At 36.5% G+C, this 24298-nt stretch overlaps 1 protein-coding gene across 2 annotated transcripts in view; it reads left to right on the forward strand.

The window, feature by feature from the left end:
- The window catches only part of PRKG1 (protein kinase cGMP-dependent 1), a 1182852-nt gene that overhangs the window by 981939 nt on the left and 176615 nt on the right, over positions 1-24298 (forward strand). For both annotated transcript variants that reach the window (XM_024744836.1, XM_024744835.1), the window contains exon 7: positions 1463-1557. In XM_024744836.1, coding sequence (XP_024600604.1) covers positions 1463-1557 — 95 coding nt within the window. The remainder of the gene's footprint in view (positions 1-1462; positions 1558-24298) is intronic.

Below are 24298 nucleotides of genomic sequence, written 5' to 3' on the forward strand. Positions count from 1 at the left end.
GCGCACACACACACACAGTTTGAGAACCACTGGGCTAGCATATTTCCATTCACATCTGTGAAAGCCTCATCAGTATGCATATGAGTATCTCTCTTATATAGCTCAGTGGTTAAGTGTTAAAAACTGCATTTCCATGCTTTTGAAACACCATGTGGAGGAGTAATCAAATGGGTCAGTGGAGAGTAATAATTGAATTCCCTCCACCTTGCATAGACCTTTTTAATACTTATAAAAATTCTGGTCTTTGACATCCAGTCTCTAAATTCAGAAACCTGAAGCATAGTATTTTTAAATGTGTTTAAGTGTCTGGCATTGTCTCAAGAAATTAGTTTTTCTACTTCATTACATTTTCCAGGTAGGTGAATTTTAACTATTTAAACTTTTTAAATGACACGTAGCCAGTATTATATTTGTAGAACTTTAGGGGGAAGTGAATTAACACAAAGGTACAATTTACTACATTTATGTCTTCATTCAACAAATACATTATTACGTGCTTTCAATGGACTATCACCAACTCCCAAGTCCTATATGGGCAGAGATATCTTGTTAGGAATGAAGCCCTTCTGTTCATGCAGTTTACTACTCTTTATTGAGTACTTACTATAAATTACAGAGAATATCAAAGAAATGCCCATTTCTTTGCAGAGCATACTATTCATTATGGTAAAATAAAGACACACGTGTAATTTATATATCTTCAAAAAAAGAACTCCTGCTGAATGAAACATATGGATCACGAGGACAGTAGTCAGGTAGAGGCCTGCAGGAAGTCTTCATGGAAATGTGACTGGCCTTTGAATGAAGGCTGGCTTCTTCTTGGCAAAGAGATAGGCATGTCCTAGTGAAACTGGGATGTACATGTAGAGAGGTGTATAGAAAGATGCTAAGTGAAGCCAAAAAATGGAGACAGTATAAACGTCCATCTGCAAGGAAATTGACAAATATAGGATGAAAGAAGACACTAAAACATTAAAATGAATGAACTAGATTTATATATAATAGCATGGAATAAATAAAATAATGATAAGAGAAAAAATGTAAGTTGCAGAATAATTCATACTGTATTATGCTATTCATATATTTTTGAAACACATGCATATAAACACATAAAAAAAGACTGGAGGAACACTACTAAATCCATCATAGTGATTGCCTCATAGAAAGTTGGAAGTGGGAATAGAGTTGAAGATTTGAGTGAAATTCAAATTTCTGAATAATTTATTATTTCTTGACAACAACTTGAAAGCATAACAAAATACATGGAGATTACTTCTTGGGGTGCATGTGAAGTTGCGATATTATTCTTTGTCCCCTTTAGTGGTAATGTACTTTTTCTCTTCATGAAAATAAGTTTAAAAAAAAAAGAAATAAGAAATGGAACGAACATCATTAATCAGTGTTTATTTGATCATCCAGCGTGTATGCCGTGGATACAGGCTTTCATTGTTTCTCTTTCTAGGTAAATGTCACTCGTGAAGACTCGCCAAGTGAAGACCCAGTCTTTCTTAGAACCTTAGGAAAAGGAGATTGGTTTGGAGAGAAAGCCTTGCAGGGGTAAGTAGATCACATGTTACAAAGATTTTGGTTGAATGCTACATAAATTTGTCTTACATATTGAGCTTCTAGCACAATAGGGTGTTTAGTGCTTATTCTACCGTCCGACACAGACCCTTGACGATCAATTTTATTTATTTCCAGCTGGACTTAGAATCTATTTGGGTAGGCTATGGAATTGAGCGGTTAACATCTGTAATCAATCATTTTATATAATTTTATATCAATAGGAAAAATTATCCTTAATTATAATCTCTACAAAGACTCTAAAAGAGAGTCTTTGCTAAACTTATTTTGTACGACAGTTTTACTCGGAATCATAGGAAGATGATTGGCTGAGAATTTTGACGTCTCCAAACCTGATTGTACAAACAGTACATCAAAAGGCAATGAAACCTTTCTGGGATTCACCTCTGGGTGGTGGTTTTCATCACTAGCTACAGTAGTGGAGGTGGAAGACGAGGTGCAGGTGAAGGTAAATCACATCCAGCTTCGCTGTGGATGAGCTCAGAAGGCATTTTACATACCATTTGTACTTTAATCTTTCTCTCTTGATTATTATATATGTAGAGGATTCTGGAGAATAATATCACCTGATTTCATTGGTCCAAGATTAGATGCCTCTGTGGAAAATGTCATTTCCAGCAGAGTCAAAGAACCAGAAACATTTCAGTCATTTCTGATTGAGGTCACAAGTGGGACACCAGAAAATAAAACATAATTGAGAATTGACAGATTTTCTTTTGTAGCTTATTGTCAGTGAATTTTGGTGCTAACTAAGGAAAGGTTTAGAGTGAAAACACCTTCCCAGAATGTGTCCCAGGAAGTGAACTTGGGGATATGGTTTACAGAAAAGTTACTAAATTTTGCTCTGATATCAAAATTTAAGTTAATGGTATTACATCTAGATTGAATTCATTCTAGCATATGGTTATTCTTGTGAACTGTCTGGTACCAAATCTCTCTTTTGCACATATTCAGTCCTCTTCACTGGCCTTCTCTTCACCCCACCCTCACCATTTTCCATCATACCTACCCCCCAACCTACCTCCATCCCTCTTTTTCATGCCCTTTATGCTTATCTTCCCACCACTCAACCTGGCTTTATCAGCCTACTCTATGTGTGCCCTCTTAAACATCACTGGGGATTTGCTACTTACATCATAGAATTGTCTTTCTTTTCTGTCTTCATTTAACATCACTGCTCAGCCATAGTTTTACACTGTTGACCACCCCTTCCTTCTTTAGAATCCCCATCCTTTGAGACCCTTGCAATTATTAGCGAATTGTTAGCACTTTTTAGAATTTCTTATTTCATTTCCTAAAATTCACCATTGTTTTGTCCTCAGCTCTATCACATACATCTTGCTATACATCCAGATCTATGTCTGCCTATTATCTTGATGCAAAGAAATCCCAAATACTTATATGCTGATTTGAGCTCGGTATCTGGCACTTTTGAAATCAACGTGTATTTGTTGAATGAACGAATGAGTGAGTGAACAAATGAAGCTCCCTGATGATCCCCAATCTTGCAATTGATCACTTTCATGACTTGAGTTAGTTTGATGGTGCATAAGGGCTTATGAACTCACCTGACTACAGGGGGCAGCCTGGTAATGTATTGGGTTGGCCAGAATGTTCAGGTTTTTCCATAACGTTACAGAAAAACCCAAACGAACTTTTTGGCCAACCCAATGTCAATGAGTAAAAATAAGGTGAGTAAAACTGGTGGCAAACTAGAAAGACTTATACAATTGAGCACATCAATTACTGAGCTCCAGCTCATTGCTATGCTGTTGTTTTTTTTTTTTTTTAAAGAAACAGAAAAAACTGGGTTCTGAAAAAGATATGTGATTTTGTAACTTGATTTTAAAAAAAAAAGCTCTGCTAGCAAACACTTCTGCAAACGATTTTACCTGTGAGCTGCCATTTTGTGATTTATATCAATAGATATGCCTCTTTAAAACTCTAACTAGATTCCAACAAAGGAAGCCTGTTAGTTTTAGCCTTATTTGCTTGTTTTGATTATTTTTTGACATTTTAATGTTTTGCTGTTCTAGTCACTAACCTGTTTTTCACTGTGCGTCTCTGTGTTCTTTTTTTGATCTTTTCTTTGAATTTCAATGTTTCACACAAGAAATTCTGACTTTTCACAAATCAGATTGATTTGTTTCACTTGTTTCCCTACAAATAACTTAAAAATGTATGTAACTTTAGGATATAAAGTCTTTTGAGCAACCATGTATATCCTTGTGAGTAATAGCTATGCTTCTTTGGACCTTACGATTTTTATCCTTGGAAGACAAATTTTATAGTCAGCATTCTCTGTGTGGACATAACACGGCATTTCAGATTGTTGTTTTCTCACAAATAAAATTTATATGTACTGGGAATTTTTGTTTTATTTTCCTGAGGATGTTCAGCAGATCATTAAAATATTGACAGATTGATAATATTGAAATCAATCCTTGACCATTCTTTTTAAATTTGAGGGTGCCTAATACTAGTATTGATTAAACACACACAGTATATAATTGAATGACAGAGCTGAAATGTGACCTCAGTAACCAAACTCCAGAACTCCACTATATAGTTCTGCCTCTAGAATTAACAAGATTAATTTCTTTGTTGGAAGGAGACCATAGTCATAAATCTAACTATCCTATAATCTACATTATTAACATTCACTAACCAGTAGCATCTCATTACTAAAAAACTTTGATTTATTTATTGCTTTCACTTTTTTTGGTTGACATGAAACGAATTATTCAGTATTGTTGACTTAAGCGTTCTTTTTTTTTTTTGCTGTGATAATGGTTTTTCCACACCAGAGAGATGGCAAAATGTTTTACTCTTTTCAGAAGTACTCCTTTATATACAGGAAAACTTAAGTTGTGTTTAGGGAATTTACTTCAGGTTTAATCCAATAATTCATGAGTCAATCCATCTACACTAACATACCATTGCTTCAAGAGCTCTACCTGACTTGACACCACGTAGAATTCATACTGGCATCAGATAATGTCAAATTCTAAGCCAAATACGCACCTCGCATCTGTAGTAATGGGAAATATATAAGCCCAAGTTGAACCTGAGAGAGATGGGATTGAGCTCCCACTTGCTCCCTCCCCCTTCCCCTAATGTTTGAATCTTTAGCACAGCATATGGTTAAGAGTTCCAGCACAGAAGTCAGACTGCCTAGGTTGGGATCTACTCTGTAATTTACAGATTATGAGCCCCTGAGAGGCTCTCCTTTGATCTGAATGGAGATGATGATTGTACCTAACTTTTTGGGTTGTTGTGAGGAATAATCAAGGGGATACTTACAAAGCATTCAGGTGAGTACCTAGAATTTAGATTAGTGCTCAAAGACGTTAGCGGCTATCATCACCACCACCATCATGTTTATTTTTATTTATCGTCATCATCATCCCCATTCCCAAGACTGTTCTGCTACTTCTTGACTACAGTTTAGAGCACTTGGTATAATTGACATAGCATTAAATTTTGAATCATCCACTCACTAAGCCAGCCAGTTAATCTCTCTGGGTCTGTTACTGAATTTGTAAACTGACCCAGTTGAAGTAGATGACCTCTAAGTTTCCTTAGGTCACGTGCCAAATGCAGCCCTGGGCCACCCTGTTGAATGGTGGCATTTGATAGCAGACCTCTGTCAGCAGGGCCCCTCCCTCCAGGAATTATCCCAGCTGTTGTCTATCATTCTGAACACCTTGGCTACATGTTAGGCCCTTCCTTGTTAATGCAAAAATGAATAAGCCAAGTCAGTTTAACAGACTTTGGTATTAGAAGTCTATATTTCCATAGTTTCTCCTCTCATGGACTGTGATCTGGGCAAGTTAATTAACATTTTTTAACCTGTTTATTTTTTTTTAATTAGTAAAATAGCACATAAAATCGTATAACAAATACTGGATACAACATTTTAATATTTTGCAATATTTGAATCTTATTAATACTCATTTATTTATTTGGAAATGAAATATTATAGATACAATTCAAGCCTCTTTTGTATCCTCCCCAAGTACTTTCTCTCCCTCCCACTATCACCATCCTGTCCCTGTACCATAAAGATAGGAAAGAAAGAATTCAGATCTCTCAGTTGCAAGGCTTGGGTTTCTGTTTCTTTCAGGGAACACCTCTTTGATGCTTACCTGGGACAACATAGAGAGTTATTTCTAAAGCTTGTGTTTTGTGTGAAGAAATACTCTAGGACTTATAAACGGCTCCGTCCCAGCTGCTTTTTTTTTAACATCTTTTTTTGAGTATAACTGCTTTACAATGGTGTGTTAGTTTCTGCTTTATAACAAAGTGAATCAGCTATACATATACATATATCCTCAGCTGTCTTGATAGGGTCATAGCAGGACTTCTTCACCTGCCCTTCATGAGCTCTCCTGCCAAGCTCCAGCTCATTTCTTTAACCTTAGGACTCCTCTCTTTCCTGCACCTGAGACTTTTAAGGTTTTTCTTCTTTTGTTTCTTTGTCTTTTGTAGTGAGGATTATAATTAATATGGTTTTAGTGAAGATTATTCTTATGAGGATTATAATGGATTATCTATGTAAAATGTAACAGAATGTCTAGTGGGATTTTTTCCCTGTTGTCCTGGATTTGTGGCTAAGGTCCAAAGCCCAAAATCTGTCAGTACTTAGGGCCAGCTTCTTTTTACACAACTGACCGGGAAGAGCCAGAATTGCTTTATTAGTATCACTCCTTCATCCATAAGATGGGACAAGTAGGGACATCTGAGGTTGGCCTGTTGAGGAGAGCAGTGTTATCAAAAGAAGTAGTTCCTTCAATTCTCTGGTCTCAGCTTGCTTCCTTGCTGAGGATTTACAGATAAACAGGAAATTAAAATAAAGAGTGTGCTAAATGATATTATGGGAGAATCACAAAGTGTCATAGCATCATTATTATGTCTATATGACATCCCAAAACTTTTTCCTGAATTCCAGACCCAGTTTCCTGTGAGGCAAGTCCACTTAGACATCACTTAGTTACTTCAAATGGCACTAAGACAAAGCTAAATTTATTTTTCTCTCTACCCCCAGCCAAGTGTCTTCCTTTCAAGTGATCCCTATCGCACTAAATGTTTCTCAAACCAGACATTTGGAAATTATGAGTCTTTTCTTTCCTAAAATTCCCTAATCGCTGATAACTAATCCTATGGATTCTACCTTCTAAATAACTCTCAGCATCGCCTATGTCTTGCCATTCTCACTGCCACTGTTCTGATTAGTTCTGATTAATGCTCTGTCTTCTGGATTTCGCTGTTGGTCCTTCTAATTGGTCATTCTGTGTCCAGTCCTGCTCACCTCTCACCCATTCCACACACTATGATAAGTTCACGGTATTAGTTTCTAGGTGGCCATGATAAATTATCACAAACTGAGTGTCTTAAAACAACAGAAGTTATTGTTAAATAACTCTGCAGACTAGAAGTTCAAGCTCAGGGTGTCACCGTGGCCATGTGTCCTCTGAAAGCTCTATGGAAGAATCTGTCCTATGTCTCTCTCCTGGCTTCTGGAGGCTGCCAGCAATCCTTGATAGGTTTGGCTGGTAGCTTCATCATTCCAATTTCTGTCTCCTTCTTCACATGGCTGTCTCCCCTCTGTTTGTGTCTCTGTATCAAAATCTGTCTCTCCTTGTAAGGATACCAGTCATTGCATTTAGGGCCTACCCTATTCCAGTATAACATCATCTTAACTCAATTATGTCTGCAAAGACCCTATTTCCAAATAAGGTCATGTTCACGGGTCTGGGTCCTTAGGATGTTGACATAGCTTTTGAGGGGACACAACTCAATCCATAACTGTCTCTGAAACAACCAGCCTCAGATCATTTTCCTTCTCAAAGGCTGTCTGTGGCACTCGTTGTGAGATCTGTTCCCATATTACTACTGCAGTCTCATCACCCATGTGCCTGCTTCGTGATCTATATTCTAGTCATACTAAGATATTTCTTATGTCATCATAATCCCGATGAGGCATTTTGCTATTAGGCATTTGCCATTTGAATCATCTTTTATGATTACAGTTCCTCCTGGCATGGATGAATAACTAAACTCACAACAAGCCCCAAGTGGGATGTAAGAACCTGGGAGTCCAGCACAGCACAGAACCCAAATGTGTAGGCATGTAGAAGCTGACCTGTTGTTCTGTAGGCACTTATGATATGGACGTATTTTCTCCTCTCTTAACATAAAGATGTCCAGGCTACAATGCCTCATTGAGCTCTGATGTCAAGGAACTCATCAGAAGATTTATGGAAATCATATCTTTGTTTTGAAGAAGCTATATTGCATACAAAATATAATTATACATCCCCCCCCCACATATTCACAACCCCCTCCTACACACACATCCTAAATTACAGATAGTAGTATGAGAACACCTCTGGCCTAGCCTACACACACACACACACACACACTGAATTTAAGTTAATCAACAAAATTTGAGCACATGCTCTCTGGACTTCTCCAAAGAATACCTTTACCTGGAATGTAAAGTTAGCTATAGAAAACAATTTTTGTTGTTGTCTGAATTTACTTGATAATCTTGTTAATGTTTTACTGTGCACTGTAGACTCAGATATATCACTAGAAGCTGATTTAGCTTTTATAATTGTCAGTAACTGATCAGTAACCCAAGATACATTAGTTTTAAATACATTAGGAAATTGGTTGTCTTTAAAAAAAATCTGTTAAATGCAAGAGGAGTTATAAGAGAGGACTTCTCTTCTGGAGGAAGGCTTTGGGCCTGCTTACCTGAATGATTGTTTATATAAAAGGGATCAGATTTTTGTAGATGGTTGGGGAACATCACAGAGTCTTAGTATTTTTCCATAAAATATTTTCTTTATCCCTGCTGTCTTAAATACAAGATCATTTCAGTGGTGGAAATTGAGCTACTTACAAAACAATTCAGTTCCTCATTGTTATTCTCCAACATGTCATTCAGACAGATAATTTCCTTCAGGTGCCATAAGATAAGAAAATGTAATGTAAATTTGAAAATCTCTTCAAAAACAGATATAAAAATATTTCATTTGAAGCTAATTTCCTTGTTAATGAACTTGGCTAGTATTTTGTGTCTGTCATTTTTATTCTTTCTAAGTCTAAATGATTGCTTCTTAATTTTTCCTTCATACAGTATAGAAGAAAAATCACTTGCTATTAAGTATACTTTGGACAGGCAACAAAGATTTTAATTAGATTCATTGTCATTACAGTAATCACTTGTGATGAGTGAAAAAAATGTTTTAAAACCATCTGAATATCCAAAAATTATCTTTGAAGGTAACATTTACTAATGTATTCTGATTGAGACTGTATCCACATGAAACAAGCATTTCCAGCTATATTTGGCTTCACATTGTTCTCATTCCTCATTCATACAATGAAATGGGAGTGGGAGATCTTTCAGAAAATATGCTATGTGATAGTTGTCTCACCCCATGTTCCAGGACATTTCAAGTAGTATTTAAGGGGCTTCAAGTTCACCACCCCTTCCCAGGGCCATGTTCAAATATGTCAATAAATAATCATATAGGTATCCATAATTTAATCAAGCAACAAACAACCAAAAATTGAAAAAGTACCATTTATAATAGCTTTAAAATTATGAAGTAATTGGAGATAAATTTGACAAAAGATAAATAAAACCTGTATACTGAAAGCTGTAAAACATTTCCAAGAGAAATTTTGAGATATACTCTATTTGTTACAACATTTTCATGCATCATAAGACTCAATATTGTTCTCCTCGATTGATCTACACATCCAGTGAAATCCCAGTCAAAATCCCAGCAAGTTTTTTTGTAGAAATTGATTTTAAAATTCATATGGAAACTTAAGGGACCTAGAGTAGTCAAAAGAGTTTTGAAAAGAAGAAATTTAAAAGATTAAACCTACTAGACCTTGAGACTTATTTTAAAGCCACAATACTTAAGGCAGTGTGGTATTGATGTCAACTTAGGCAAACGGATCTGAGGAACAGAATAAAGAGTTCCACAAGCAACCACACATATATTGCTGGCTTAGTCAGCTTGGGCTGCCATAACAAAATATCATATAGTGGGTGGCTTCAACAACAGAAGCTTATTTTCTCACAGTTGTGGAGGTTGGAAGTCTGAGATCAGGGTGCCTACATGGTTGGGTTCTGGTGAGGACTCACTTCATAGCTTGCATATGGCTGCCTACTTGCTGTGTGCTCACATGGCCATTCCTCAGCATGAGCAGGTGGAGAGAGAGTGCAAGCTTTCTGGTGTCACTTCTTATAAGGGCACTAATTCCATCATAAGGGCCCCACCCTTATGGCTCCATCTAAACCTAGGTATCTCCCAAAGGCTCCATCCCACACTTATGACCCCATCTAAACCTAGGTATCTCCCAAAGGCTCCATCTCTAAATACCATCATACTGGGGATTAGGGCTGCATCATACGCATCGGTGGTAGTGGGGCACACGGTTCAGTCCATAGCATTTGTCAATTGATTCTCAACGGCAGTTCAAAGACAGTTCAGTTAAGAAAGGTCAGCCATTCACTATTTTCCATAAATGGTGCTGAAACAACTAAACATCCGTTAAATTTTTTTTAAAAACTTGGATCTATACCTTGCACGATATACAAAAATTAACTTAAAATTTATCATAGACCTCAATGTGAAACCATAAGTATAAAATCTTTAGGAAAAAATGTAGGAGATAAATTTTGTGAACTTTGGTTAGGCAAAGAATATATATATATATATGTATATATATATACATATATATATATATATGTATATATATATACATATATATATATATATGTATATATATATACATATATATATATATATGTATATATATATACACACACACACATATATGTACACATACACACACACACTACCTAAATGTAATCCATAAAAGAAAAAAATATACTTCATTAAAATTATAAAATTCTGTTCTTTCAAAAACACTATCAGGAGTAGGAAAATAAAATATGTTTTCTTCACAGACTGAGAGAAAATATTTGCAAATCACATATACAAAAAAGGCTTAATTGCAGACTATATAAAGAAATCTCAAATCTCAATAATTAGGAAACAACCCAATTTTTAAATAGGCAGATGATTTGGACAGACATTTCATCAGTAAAGAGAAACTGACCACAAATAAGCACATGAACATTTGCTCACCACGATTTGTCCTTAGGGTACTGCAAATTAAAGCCACAATGTACATTGGAATGGCTAAAATTTAGAAGATGGTGGAGAGGATGTGGAACAAGTAGAGCTTTCGTCTACTGCTGGGAGGGCAGTGACGAAAATGGAACCAACACTTCTGAAAACAGTTTCGCAGCTTCTTAAAAAGTTAAACCTGTTACCTGCCACATTATTCATCCATCCCATTCCTAGCTATTTATATGAAACCTGAAAGCTTATGTCCATGAAAAGACTTGTCCACAAACGTTCATGACAGCTTTATTTGTAATATCCCCAAACTTGAAACAACCCAAATGTGTGTCAACAGATGAATGGATAGACAGATCATCGTATAGTCATACACTGAAGTACTTTTGATCAATTAAAACAGTGAAGTATTGACATTCAACAACATAGAGGCATATCAAAGTAATTGTGATGAGTGAAATAAACCAGATAAAAAAAGAGTACAGACTGTGTGCTTCCATTTATAGAAAATCTAGAAAATGCCAACTAATCTATTGTGACAGAAAGCAGATCAGCTTTTACCTAGGGAAGAGGAAAGACCCTTGCCTTCTCCAAGAGGAAATGGGTGTTTCCAAGACGTTGAGTTAATTCTCTACTTCCGCCTTTTTCTGAACAATAGTCATTGAAAATATGGATTTATACATCTAGGTAAATAAGTTTAATACTAAATAAAGAAATAATATACAAAATAAAGTATATATTTTACATAAAGTGTTTATTATTGTACTGCTTAAAGTCATCTGAAGCAGTAGTGATCCTCACATTCCACATTAGGAAATGTAAGGTAAACTATTTATTAAGACAGTTAAACCAGTATGCCTATATGTAACTGCAGTTCGTTATGCTACAAGATTTTAAATTTAAACAACATTCACTTTAATGTTGCTGTCTTAAATTTGTCTAGTCATTCTTATCAAAAATGTATTGTTTACTGTTTGATGCTGAGGTATTTAAAGGTAAATAAGACTGATTTCCGGCCCTCCAAGATACTGTGCCAATACTCTTACCTACGTTATTCTGTTTCATACCCACAGCAATCATTATTAGCCCCATTCTGCATGTGGGAAAACTGAGGCTCAGGTTAAGTGACGTGCACAAAGTCAGAGAGCTAGTCAGCAGGAAGCTAGGGTTCAAACTCAAGTCCCTTTGGTCCCATAATATATTGCCTTTTCAGTTGACCATACTGCAGTTACATGCAACAGTGACCAGGTGGGAACAGAACGGACATCCTAGGGAGTTCTCAGTGCTTGGGAGTTTAATTTTATTACTGTTGCCCTTTCCTATCCAGATTAGGTATAACAACAGTACCCAGGAGAAAAGCATATAGCTGCTTTTTTTTTTTTTCTATTTTCTCATAGTTCATACTCTCCTGAGATACTCAAGACATTTGTCTTCTACCAGTCCCCATGATTTAGATGATTGAGGCTCACTTAGCATAAAACTACTTGTGGTTTCATCTTGGCGGAAAGCTCTAGTTTTCCATTGCCAATTGAAATGATTTTAGAGCAAATGGACCTATCCATCACCCTTTTCCCTTTAAGTGGCTTGTAGAACCATTTCTAAAACTATCCCACAACGCAGGTCTGTGGGTATTAAGAGTTTATCCTATAAGGTGTAATGGCTGCCCTCATGTTTTCTAGAATATTCCTGAGTGTTTGAGCTTAGTGATGCCCTCAGCATCAGTAGACGACAGTTGCCTGCTACCCAGATGGCTGACTGCCTCTCTCACTGTCTACTTAACAACATTTTTGCTGCAAACCTGCTCCCCATATGGGGAAACATGTTGGTTTGAAAGCAACATTTTCCACAAACATTCCTTAACAAGAATAACGGTTTTCTACCGCCCCCATCCATATGTATTTTTTTCCCTTAGAAACATGGATTTGCTATCCTGGAGAAATGAAATTTTTTTTTACTTTAAGGCTTTTGAATTTGTGTTACCAAACACAAATAGTCAAGAATTCTGAAACATGTGCCTGATGTTAACTTTTAAATTTGTGAATTTTAAAATTATGAACTTTTAATATCATATATTTTTCTTAATATATGGGGGGAAATAAAAGGTATGTTTCTTTATTTTTAAACCTACCCCAGAATAATCAGAAATTGAAATGATAGAAAATAATGGGTTTTAGAACCTTTGCTACTTACTATAAGCAATTGATATTTTGTATCTCTCTTAACTTCCTACATCCACAATCCATATACTACTATGTGGTAGCATATGCTTTCCCTCACTGTGTGTACCTCATGAGCTCTGAGGATAAGCCAGATGTCACACACATGAGACTACAACAGACCATATTTCTTTTTATTAATTTCCATTTTAACTGGTATTTTTATTCAAAAGAAGACTGGATAAATTATTCTGTCACCAGCCACAACAAATTTCATTAATTTTCCATTTGCTAAAGTAGAGTGAGTAAGAATTGGAATATGTCTTACAGTTTCTCCTTCTAGCAATGTCTGAATATCCTGAAAAGAGTTGCTTAGCCAAATGATTTTATTTAAAGTAGCAAGACTATATGTTTGTGGAAATGGGAAATAACTTTAAGTGATTGATGAGATATTTTATATTTATAGATTTTATTATTCATTTCAATATTCAGAGAGTGGATCATGGATCTCTGGGTCTCCGCTGAGAACAGAGTTGGATACACTTATAGGCAAATACTATGACAGAGCAGTCTTGACTAGCTTTTTTCTTTCTTTATCTCAAATGTATTACTTTCCCTTCAAACCAGTTACTCTGTTAAGAATGCCGCATTTCCCTCGTCACCCAGGTGTGAAAGTTAAAGACAACCTCTGCAAGCCCCACCCCACCTCCTTGACATGACATAGCTCTCCCTCCATATTCTGACACCAAGTTTTATGGACTATTTTTCCACAGTATTTCTCACATTTATTCCTTTCTCTCTTTTATCAATTTTCCTACCATAATTCAGATCTTTTCTTTACCTGTAACTTATGCTATTGGATTTGTTTTCTCATTCATCATATCCTAATATATCACAAACACCACAACACTGGCCAGGCAAATAGGATCCTTACTCTGTCCTGAGCTTTAGCTGTTCCCATTCTGGTCTTTCTCTGCTATACCTCTTTCCAAAGGAAAAGGAGTCTTCAGGGTCAGGGGAATGTGCCCACCTGGCGCATAAGCATCCCCTTCTAGACCATTCTTTAAGGGAGCAGGATAAGGGAGATGCGGTGGTAGGGTAAAAAGACATGTATACTTTTTTTTAAGTTGATGTACCATACTAGTATTTTAGTTTTAGGGGTACTAAACAGTGATTTGACATTTGCATACATTCTGAAATGATCACCACAGTAAGTCTAGTAACCATTTGTCCCCATAGAAACTTATTACAATATTATTAACTATATTCCTTATGCTGTATATTATATCTCTATGGATTATTTATTTTATAGCTGGAGGTTTGTACCTCTTAATTCCCTTAACCTATTTCACCTCCCACTCCCCTCTCCTCTGGCAACTACCCATTTGTTCTCTGTATCTATGAGTCTGTTTTTGGTTTGTTTGTTTGTTTGTATTGATTTTAGATTCCACACGTAAGTAAGATCATATGGTATTTGTCAATCTCTCTCTGACTTATTTCACTTAGCCTAATACCCTCAGATTCATCCATGTTGTTGCAAATGGCAAAATTTCATTCTTTTATGTCTGAGTAATATTCCATTTTATGTATATACCACATCTTCTTTGTCCATTCATCTATCAAAGGACACAGGTTGCTTCCATATCTTGGCTACTGTGAATAATGCTGCAGTGAACACTGGGGTTCATATATCTTTTCAATTAGTGTTTTTGTTTTCTTTAGGTAAATACCCAGAAATGAAATTCTGGATCATATGGCAGTTCCACTTTTTTTTTTCTTTTTTCTTTTTTTTCTTTCTATTTTTAATTTTTTGAGGAACCTCCATACTGTTTTCCACAATGATTTTACCAATTTACATTCCCAACAGTACATGAGAGTTCCATTTTTTCCACATCCTCATGAACACTTATTTCTTGTCTTTTAATGATTACCATTTTTGTAGGTATGAGATGTTCACTTGTGGTTTTCATTTGCATTTCCCTGATGATTAGTGATGTTGAACGTCTGTTCATGTGTCTTTTGGCCATCTATATGTCCTCTTTGGAGAAAATGTCTATTCAGGTCCTCTGACCATGTTTTAGTTGAATTGGTTTTTTTTGATGTTGAGTTGTATGAGTTTTTAGAATATTTTGGATATTAACACATTAGATATATCATTTACGAACATCTCCTATTCAGTGGACTGCCTTTTCATTTTTGAATTTTATTTATTTTTTTATACAGCAGGTTCTTATTTGTCATCAATTTTATACACATCAGTGTATACATGTCAATTCCAATTGCCCAACTCATCACACCCCACCCCCACCCCCACCGCGGCTTTTCCCCCTTGGTGTCCATACATTTGTTCTCTACAACTGTGTCTCAATTTCTGCCCTGCAAACCGGTTCATCTGTACTATTTTTCTATGTTCCACATATATGTGTTAATATATGATATTTGTTTTTCTCTTTCTGACTTACTTCACTCTGTATGACAGTCTCTAGATCCATCCACATCTCAACAAATGACCCAATTTCTTTCCTTTTTATGGCTAATATTCCATTGTGTATATGTACCACATCTTTATCCATTCATCTGTTGATGGGCATTTAGGTTGCTTCCATGACCTGGCTATTGTAAATAGTGCTTCAGTGAACATTGAGGTGCATGTGTCTTTTTGAATTATGGTTTTCTCTGGATATATGCCAAGTAGTGGGATTTCTGGATCATATGGTAATTCCATTTTCAGTTTTTAAAGGAACGTCCATACTGTTTTCCATAGTGGCTGTATCAATTTACATTCCCACCAACAGTGCGAGAAGGTTCCCTTTTCTCCACACCCTCTCCCACATTTGTTGTTTGTAGATTTTCCGATGATGCCCCTTCTAACTGGTGTGAGGTGATACCTCATTGTAGTTTTGATTTGCATTTCTCTAATAATTAGTGATGTTGAGCAGCTTTTCATGTGCTTCTTGGCCATCTGTATGTCTTCTTTGGAGAAATGTGTGTGTATCTATTAATAGGTTTTTGCTTTGTGGTTACCATGAGGTTCATATACAACATATATATATATATATGATGATTTTAAGTTGATGATCTTTTAATTTCAAGCACATTCTTACAACCCTACATTTCCCCTTCTCCCTCAATTTTAATGTTTTTGATGTCATATTTTACATGTTTTTGGTATCCCTTAACTACTTATTGTGCATATCAATGATTTTACTATTTTTGTCTTTTAATCTTCCTACTAGTTTTATAAGTGGTTGATCTACTACCTTGGCTGTATGTTTGCTTTTACCAGTGAAATTTTTTCTTTCATAATTTTTCAATTTCTGGTTCTGACCTTTTCTTTTCCACTTAGAGAAGTCCCTTTAACATTTCTTGAAAAGCTTGTTTGGTGGTACTGAACTCTTGTAGCTTTTGCTTGTCTGTAAAACTCTTGATCTCTTTTGGATCTGAATGATTACCTTGTCGTGTGGAGTATTCGTTTTTTGTTTTGTTTTTTTTTTAATTCTTTTCCTTTTTTTTTTTTTAAACCTCACATTTGTTTATTTATTTATTTATTTGGCTCTGTTGGGTCTTCGTTTCTGTGCGAGGGCTTTCTCTAGTTGTGGCAAGCGGGGACCGCTTTTCATTGCGGTGCGCGGGCCTCTCACTATCGCGGCCTCTCTTGTTGCGGAGCACAGGCTCCAGACGCGCAGGCTCAGTAGTTGTGGCTCATGGGCCTAGTTGCTCTGTGGCATGTGGGATCTTCCCAGACCAGGGCTCGAACCCATGTCCCCTGTATTAGCAGGCAGATTCTCAACCACTGCACCACCAGGGAAGCCCAATGTGGAGTATTCTTGATTGTAGGCTTTGTAAAAATTTCATCACTTTGAATAGGTAGTGCCATCTCTTCTGGCCTGCAAAGTTTCTACTGAAAAGTCAGCTGATTATCTTACAGGAAATCCTGTGTGCATAACTAATTGCTTTTCTCTTGCTGCTTTTAAGAGTCTCTCTTTATCTTAAATTTTTGCCATTTTAATTATAATGTGTCTTGGCTGTGGAGCTCTTTGGGTTCATCTTGTTTGAGACTCTGTGCTTTTTGTACCTGAATGTCTGTTTCCTTTCCCGGGTTAGGAAAATTTTCAGCTATTATTTCTTCAGATAAGTTATTTGCCCCTTTTTCTCTCTCTTCTCCTTCTGGGACCCCTATAATGCAAATGTTAATAGGTTTGGTGTTGTCCTAAAGGTCTCTTAAACTATCCTCATCGTTTTGTAATTCCTTGTTTTTTTCTGTCCAGTTTGAGTGAATTACACTGCTCTGCCTTCCATTTCACTAACCTATTCCTCTGTATCATCTAATCTCCTGTTGATTCCTTCTAGTATATTTTAGTGTATTTCTTCTTTATATTTTCTAATTCTTTGTTAAAATTCCCACTGTGTTCATCCATTATTCTCCTGAGTTTGATGAGCATCTTTATGATCATTACCTTGAACTCTTCATTGAAAAGATTGCTTATCTTCACTTCAGTTAGTTCTTTTTCTGAGGTTTTGTCTTGTTCCTTCATTTGGAACATATTCCTTTGACTCCTTATTTTGCCAGATGCTCTTTGTTCATTTTTCTGTGTTAGGTTGGTTATGTGTCTTCATTTTGGAGAAGTGGCCTTACGTAGGAGACACCTTATGGGGCCTAACAGTACTCTCCCCTCTGGACGTCAGAGCTATATGCTCTAAGAATGTCCCCTATTTGGGCTGTGTGGCTCCTTCTGTTGTGACAAGTTGACTACTCTGGGCACCATGATAGGCAATTCTGGCCCCCAGCTTGGTTGGCTGTGAGGCTGTACCTTGTGCAGTGGCTGTGGACCCACTGGAGTGCAGAATAGGCTTCCCATGTGGCTGTCTACACAGTTCACAGATCATGTGGCTGGTGCCAACCATCTTGGAGGGTAGGGCTGGGTCCCTGCATTGCTGTCTGCAGAGCCCAGTGGGTCATGGGGCTAGATCCCTGCACAGCTGTCTTCACACCCTGGGGGTGGTGCTCATGGCTGGTGCTGGCCCACTAAAGGGTGGGGTCACATTCCCCTCAACTCTCTGTGCATTCCAGGTGGGGGCTTGGGGCTGGTGCCATCCCCTGGAGGGTGTTAATTATTCAAATGGTTTTTATTTAGTAATCACCTATATAATTATGTTAATAATGTAGCATTTACTTTTCATTCCTAAATGCTCATGAAATACATAGTTGGCTGACTAAAAAACACATACAAAAAAACCCAAAAAACACATACACAAATTATCATGTGATCCAGAAATTTTAGAACAGGCCCAGATCATACTATTCTATGAAATTTATTCTTGGCTTGAATAATGTTTGAGAAGTTTTCTCTCATATTTTCGTGTTAACACCTTTTACTTAAAAATGATTAGTCAGGGAATTGTTCATATAAAATGGCCATTTTGAGTTATTTTACAAAAGTGGTTCTCTGACAGACTCATGGGTAAAATTTATGAGAGGCAAGTGTAGTACAAAATCTATTTTTGCGGTGGCTGCACATACCTACTCAGAGTGTTTTGCCAAAAGAGTTCTAGGATGAATGTGAAATTGCCTAGGAAATTAGATGTAGATTTATTTTGTGTTAAACCTGAGTGAAAAGAATATGTTCCAGTCTAGTAATACTAGATACTAGTATTACAAATACTAGTAATTGCTACACGTATAAAGAGACAAGACATGTATACAGGGACTGGAAGATCAGTGGGCACTAAAATGAAGATCTTTTGTTGCTTATTCTCTTCTATCTGAGCTGAATGTTAAATAACTATTTTACATTTCAAATTCATTTTATATAAATACATAATAAAGAAATCCCATTTGATGTTTGGCGACTATGAAGAACCTTGCCAAAAGAATATAGACAGGACTTTATTCAGGGACTTAATGTAGGGGATATAGCTTATTTTAATATTAGCAGCTAAAATAGCCCAACTTTATGAGAAGTTCATTAGAAAATGATTAGTAGTACATTCAAAGTTCTTGGTAGGCTCTGATTTTTAAAAAGGAGCAGTAGCTTTTTAAAGCATTTTAAGTCAAGCTTTCTTTACTACTTTAATATTTGATAAAATCCATTTCATTTACATAATACGATGAAACTAATATATGCTCAACTAAGATACTTCCAAGACAAATAAAATGAAACATTTTGCAGCTCCAAGTTTTATTACCTCCATTCGCTCACTTACAAAAAATGAGACCTGACTCTACTCAGACTTGAAAAAAAGTCTAAAGTTTGAAATATCTACTGCCTTCAGAGATACTGCTGTGGTTTTAAAAAACATTTTATTTTGAAATAATTTCAAATTTACATAGAAGTTGCAAGATTAACACAGAAAGCTCCCATATATATTTATCCAAATCCACCAGTTTTTAACATCTTTCTATATTTGTTTTATCATATTGTCTTTCATAATATATTGATACAAATGTGTGTTATATATATAAAATATATAATTTATTTCTGAATTGTTTGAGAGTAAGTTCAACACATCATACCCTTTTCCCCTAATGCCTTAATGTCTGTTTCCCAACAACAAGGATATATTCTTATGTAATCACTGTTATCAAAATTCAAGACATTTAATGTTGATATTTCATCTAATTTATAGCACTTATTTCAAATTTTGAAAGGTGTCCCAGTAATACTGTTTATGGAACTTTTCCCCTCCACTTCAGAATCCAATCAAGGATCATATATTAATGTCATGCCTCCTTGGTCTCTTTTAAACTGAAGACACTTTCTGTTATCTGTCATGGCACTGACATTTTTTGAGGACTACAAACCAATTATTTTATACAGTATCTCTCAGTTTGGATTTGTGCGATATTTCTTCATGACTAGATTCAAGTTATGTATCTCTAGACAGAATATTATATGTGACGTTATGTCTTTCTCTTCTTACCTAAGCCTCAGTTTATTTTATTCTAAAATAAGAATAATAATGCCTACCTTCTAGAGTTGTGAGGACTAAATGAGGTAATTGATGTAAAGTGCTTCGTTCAATGTCTGATATGCATGAAACCCTCAAAAATAGAGGTGATGTTCAATGAGGTATCACATCACACTGGTCAGAATGGCCATCATCAAAAAAATCTAGAAACAATAAATGTTGGAGAGGGTGTATAGGAAAGGGAACCCTCCTGCAGTGTTGGTAGGAATGTAAATTGATACAGCCACTATGGAGAACAGTATGGAGATTCCTTAAAAAATTAAAAATAGAACTACCATATGACCCAGCAATCCCACTACTGGGCATATACCCTGAGAAAACCATAATTCAAAAAGAGACATGTGGGCTTCCCTCGTGGCGCAGTGGTTGAGGGTCTGCCTGCCAATGCGGGGGACACGGGTTCGAGCCCTGGTCTGGGAGGATCCCACATGCCGCGGAGCAGCTACTGAGCCTGCACGTCTGGAGCCTGTGCTCCGCAACAAGAGAGGCCGCGACGGTGAGAGGCCCGTGCACCGCGATGAAGAGTGGCGCCCGCTCGCCGCAACTAGGGAAAGCCCTCGCACAGAAATGAAGACCCGACACAGCCAAAATAAATAAATAAATAAATGGATTAAAAAAAAAAAAAAAGAGACATGTACCACAATGTTCACTGCAGCACCGTTTACAAGAGCCAGGACATGAAAGCAACCTAAATGTCCACTGACAGATGAATGGATAAAGAAGATGTGGCACATATATATATATAATGGAATATTACTCAGCCATTAAAAGGAACAAAATTGAGTTATTTGTAATGAGGTGGTTGGACCCAGAGTCTGTCATACAGAGTGAAGTAACTCAGAAAGAGAAAAACAAATACTGTATGCTAACCCATTTATATGGAATCTTAAAAAATGATACTGATGAACCTAGTGACGGGGCAGCAATAAAGACAAACAGAGAACAGATTTGAGGACATGGGGTCAGGGGGAAGTGGAAGCTGGGACAAAGGGAGAGAGTAGCATTGACATATATACACTACCAAGTGTAAAATGGATAGCTAGTGGGAAGCAGCCACATAGCACAGGGAGATCAGCTTGATGCTTTGTGATGACCTAGAAGGGTGGGATAGGGAGGGTGGGAGGGAGGCTTCATAGGGAGGGGATATGGGAATATATGTATATGTATAGCTGATTCACTTTGTAGTACAGCAGAAACTAACACAACATTATAAAGCAATTATACTCCAATAAAGGTGTAAAAAAAAAATAATAAAATGTAGGAAAGTAAAAAAAAAGAATATTGGTGATGTTATGTCATTATTAATGTATACACCAAAAGAGGAGTTTTATTTAAACTCCTTTTTTAAATTTTATTGAGATGTAATTAATGTACAATATTAAGGTGTACATAATGATTTGACTTACATATATTGTGAAATCATTACCACAATATCCACACTCAGTAAAATGTGATACCCTAAGATTTCTACTGTTTAACTGTTTATTTCTTGTTGAAAGCATCTCAGTAAACAGTCTAATTACAGAAACTTGAACCTATTTAATATTTTTTTTGAGGTATGATAGACATACAGTAAATCAGTCTTGGGTACACAACATAGTGATTCAACACTTGTATATATTAGAAAATCACCACAATAAGTCTAGTTACCATCTGTCACCATACAAATTTAGTACAATATTATTGGCCATATTCCCCATGCTGTACTTTACATCCACTTTCTCCTTTCTAGTTATAATTACTTATTTTATAACTAGACGTTTGTACTTACTGATCTCCTTTTTCAGTTTTACACCCTCACCCTCAACCGTCCTCCCCTGTGGTAACCACTAATCTGTTTTCTGTATCTATGAGTTGAGGTTTTGTTTTGTTTGTTTGGTTTCTTAGATGCCACATATAACTGAAATCATGCAGTATTTGTCTTTCTCTATCTGATTATACAATACAGTCAAGATCCACCCATGCTGTTGCAAATGGTAAGGTATTTTTTATGACTGAGTAATATTCCATTGTGTGTGTGTGTGTGTGTGTGTGTGTGTGAGAGAGAGAGAGAGGGAGAGAGACATCTTGCCTGTCCATTCATCTATCAATTGAAACTTAGGTTGCTTCCATATCTTGGCTATTGTACACAATGGTGTGATGAATATTGCATATATATTTTTAAATTAGTGATTTCATTTTCTTTGGATAGATACCCAGGAGTGGAATTGGTGGATCATATGGTAGATCTACTTTTTTTTTTTAAATGTTATTGAAGGGCTTCCCTGGTGGCGCAGTGGTTGAGAGTCCGCCTGCCGATGCAGGGGACACGGGTTCGTGTCCCGGTCCGGGAAGATCCCACATGCCGCGGAGCGGCTGGGCCCGTGAGCCGTGGTCACTGAGCCTGCACATCCAGAGCCTGTGCTCCGCAACGGGAGAGGCCACAGCAGTGAGAAGCCCGCGTACCACACAAAAAAAATGTTATTGAAGTATAGTTGATTTACAATGCTGTGTTTAATTTCTGCTGTATAGCAAAGTGTCTCAAATATACGTATATACATTCTTTTTCATGTTCTTTTCCATTATGGTTTATCACAGGATATTGAATACAGTTCACTCTGATAAATAGTAGGACCTTGTTGTTTATCCATCCTATCTATAATAGTTTGCATCTGCTAATCCCACACTCCCAATCCTTCCTTCCCCCACCCCCCCTCCTCCTTGGCAACCACAGGTCTGTTTTCTATATTTGTGAATCTGCTTTTGTTTCATAGATATGTTCATTTGTGACATGTTTGGGATTCCACATATAAGTGGTATCATATGGTATTTGTCTTTCTCTTCCTGACTTACTTTGCTTAGTGTGATGATCTCTAGGTTCATCCATGTTTCTGCAAATGGCATATTTCATTCTGTTTAATGCCTGAGTAATATTCCATTGTGTGTGTGTGTGTATATACCACATCTTCTTTAACCATTCATCTGTCAAGGGACATTTAGGTTGTTTCCATGTCTTGGCTATTGTAAATGGTGCTGCTATGAACATTGGGGTGCATGTATCTTTTTGAATTAGAGTTTTCTCTGGGTATATGCCCAGGAGTGGTATTGCTGGATCATATGGCAACTCTATTTTTAGTTTTTTGAGGAACCTCCATACTATTTTCCACAGTGGCTTCACCAATTTATATTCCCACCAACAGTGTAAGAGGGTTCCCTTTTCTCCACACCCTCTCCAGCATTTGCTATTTGTAGACTTTTCAAAGATGGCATTCTGACTGGTGTGAGGTGGTACCTCACTGTTGTTTTGATTTTCATTTCTCTAATAATTAGCAGTGATGAGTATCTTTTCACATGCCTACTGGCCACCTGTATGTCTTCTTTGGAGATATGGTAGATATACTTTGGATTTTGGGGGACACCTCCATACTGTTCTCCATAGTGGCTGCACCAATTTATATTCCCACAAACAGTGCACAAGGGTTCCCTTTTCTCCACATTCTGACTCATGCTAACACTTGCTATTTCTTGTCTTTTGGTAATAGGCATTCTGACAAGTGTGAAGTCATGTCTCATTATGTTTTTGATTTTCATTTCTCTGCAATTAGTGATGTTGACCATCTTTTCAAGTGCCTACTGGTCATCTGTATGTCCTCTTTGGAAAAATATCTATTCCGATCCTCTGCTCATTTTTAAAAATCAGATTCCTTGGTGTTTTTTTTGGTTGTTGTTCTTATTGAATTATGAGTTCTTTATACATTTTGGTTATTAAGTATATAGTTTGCAAATGTCTTCTCCCATTTGGTAGGCTGCCTCTTCATTTTGTTGGTGGTTTCCTTTGCCGTACAGAAGCTTTTTAGTTTGATGTAATCCCATTTGTTTAGTTTTGCTTTTGTTTTCTTTGCCTTTGGAGTCAGATCCACAAAAACATTGCTAAGACTGATGTCAAGGAGCTTACTGCCTATGTGCTTTTCTAGGTCTTACATGCAAGTCTTTAATCCATTTTGAGTTAATTTTTATTTATGGTATAATGTAGAGATACAGTTTCATTCTTATGTTTGCAGCTATCTAGGTTTCCCAACACAATTTATTGAAGGGACTCTCCTTTCTCCATTATATTTTCTTGGCTCCTTTGTCATAAATTGATTGACCATATATACATGGGTTTATTTCTCAGCACTCTATTTTGTTCTGTTGATCTATATGTGTTTTTTTTAATGCCAGTACCATACTGTTTTGATTACTATACTTTGTAGTATAGTTTGATCATAGAGCATGATACCTCAGTTTTGTTGTTCTTTTTCAAGATCGTTTGAGTATCTGAAGTCTTCAGTGGTCCCACGCAAATTTTAGAACTAATTGTTCTATTTCTTTGGAAAAAATGCCATTGGAATTTTGTTAGGGATTGCATTGAATCTGTGGATTGCTTTGAGTAGTAAG

The sequence above is a fragment of the Neophocaena asiaeorientalis genome, unplaced genomic scaffold (assembly GCF_003031525.2).
Source record: "Neophocaena asiaeorientalis asiaeorientalis breed wild unplaced genomic scaffold, Neophocaena_asiaeorientalis_V1.1 scaffold131, whole genome shotgun sequence".
NCBI classification, from domain to species: domain Eukaryota; kingdom Metazoa; phylum Chordata; class Mammalia; order Artiodactyla; family Phocoenidae; genus Neophocaena; species Neophocaena asiaeorientalis.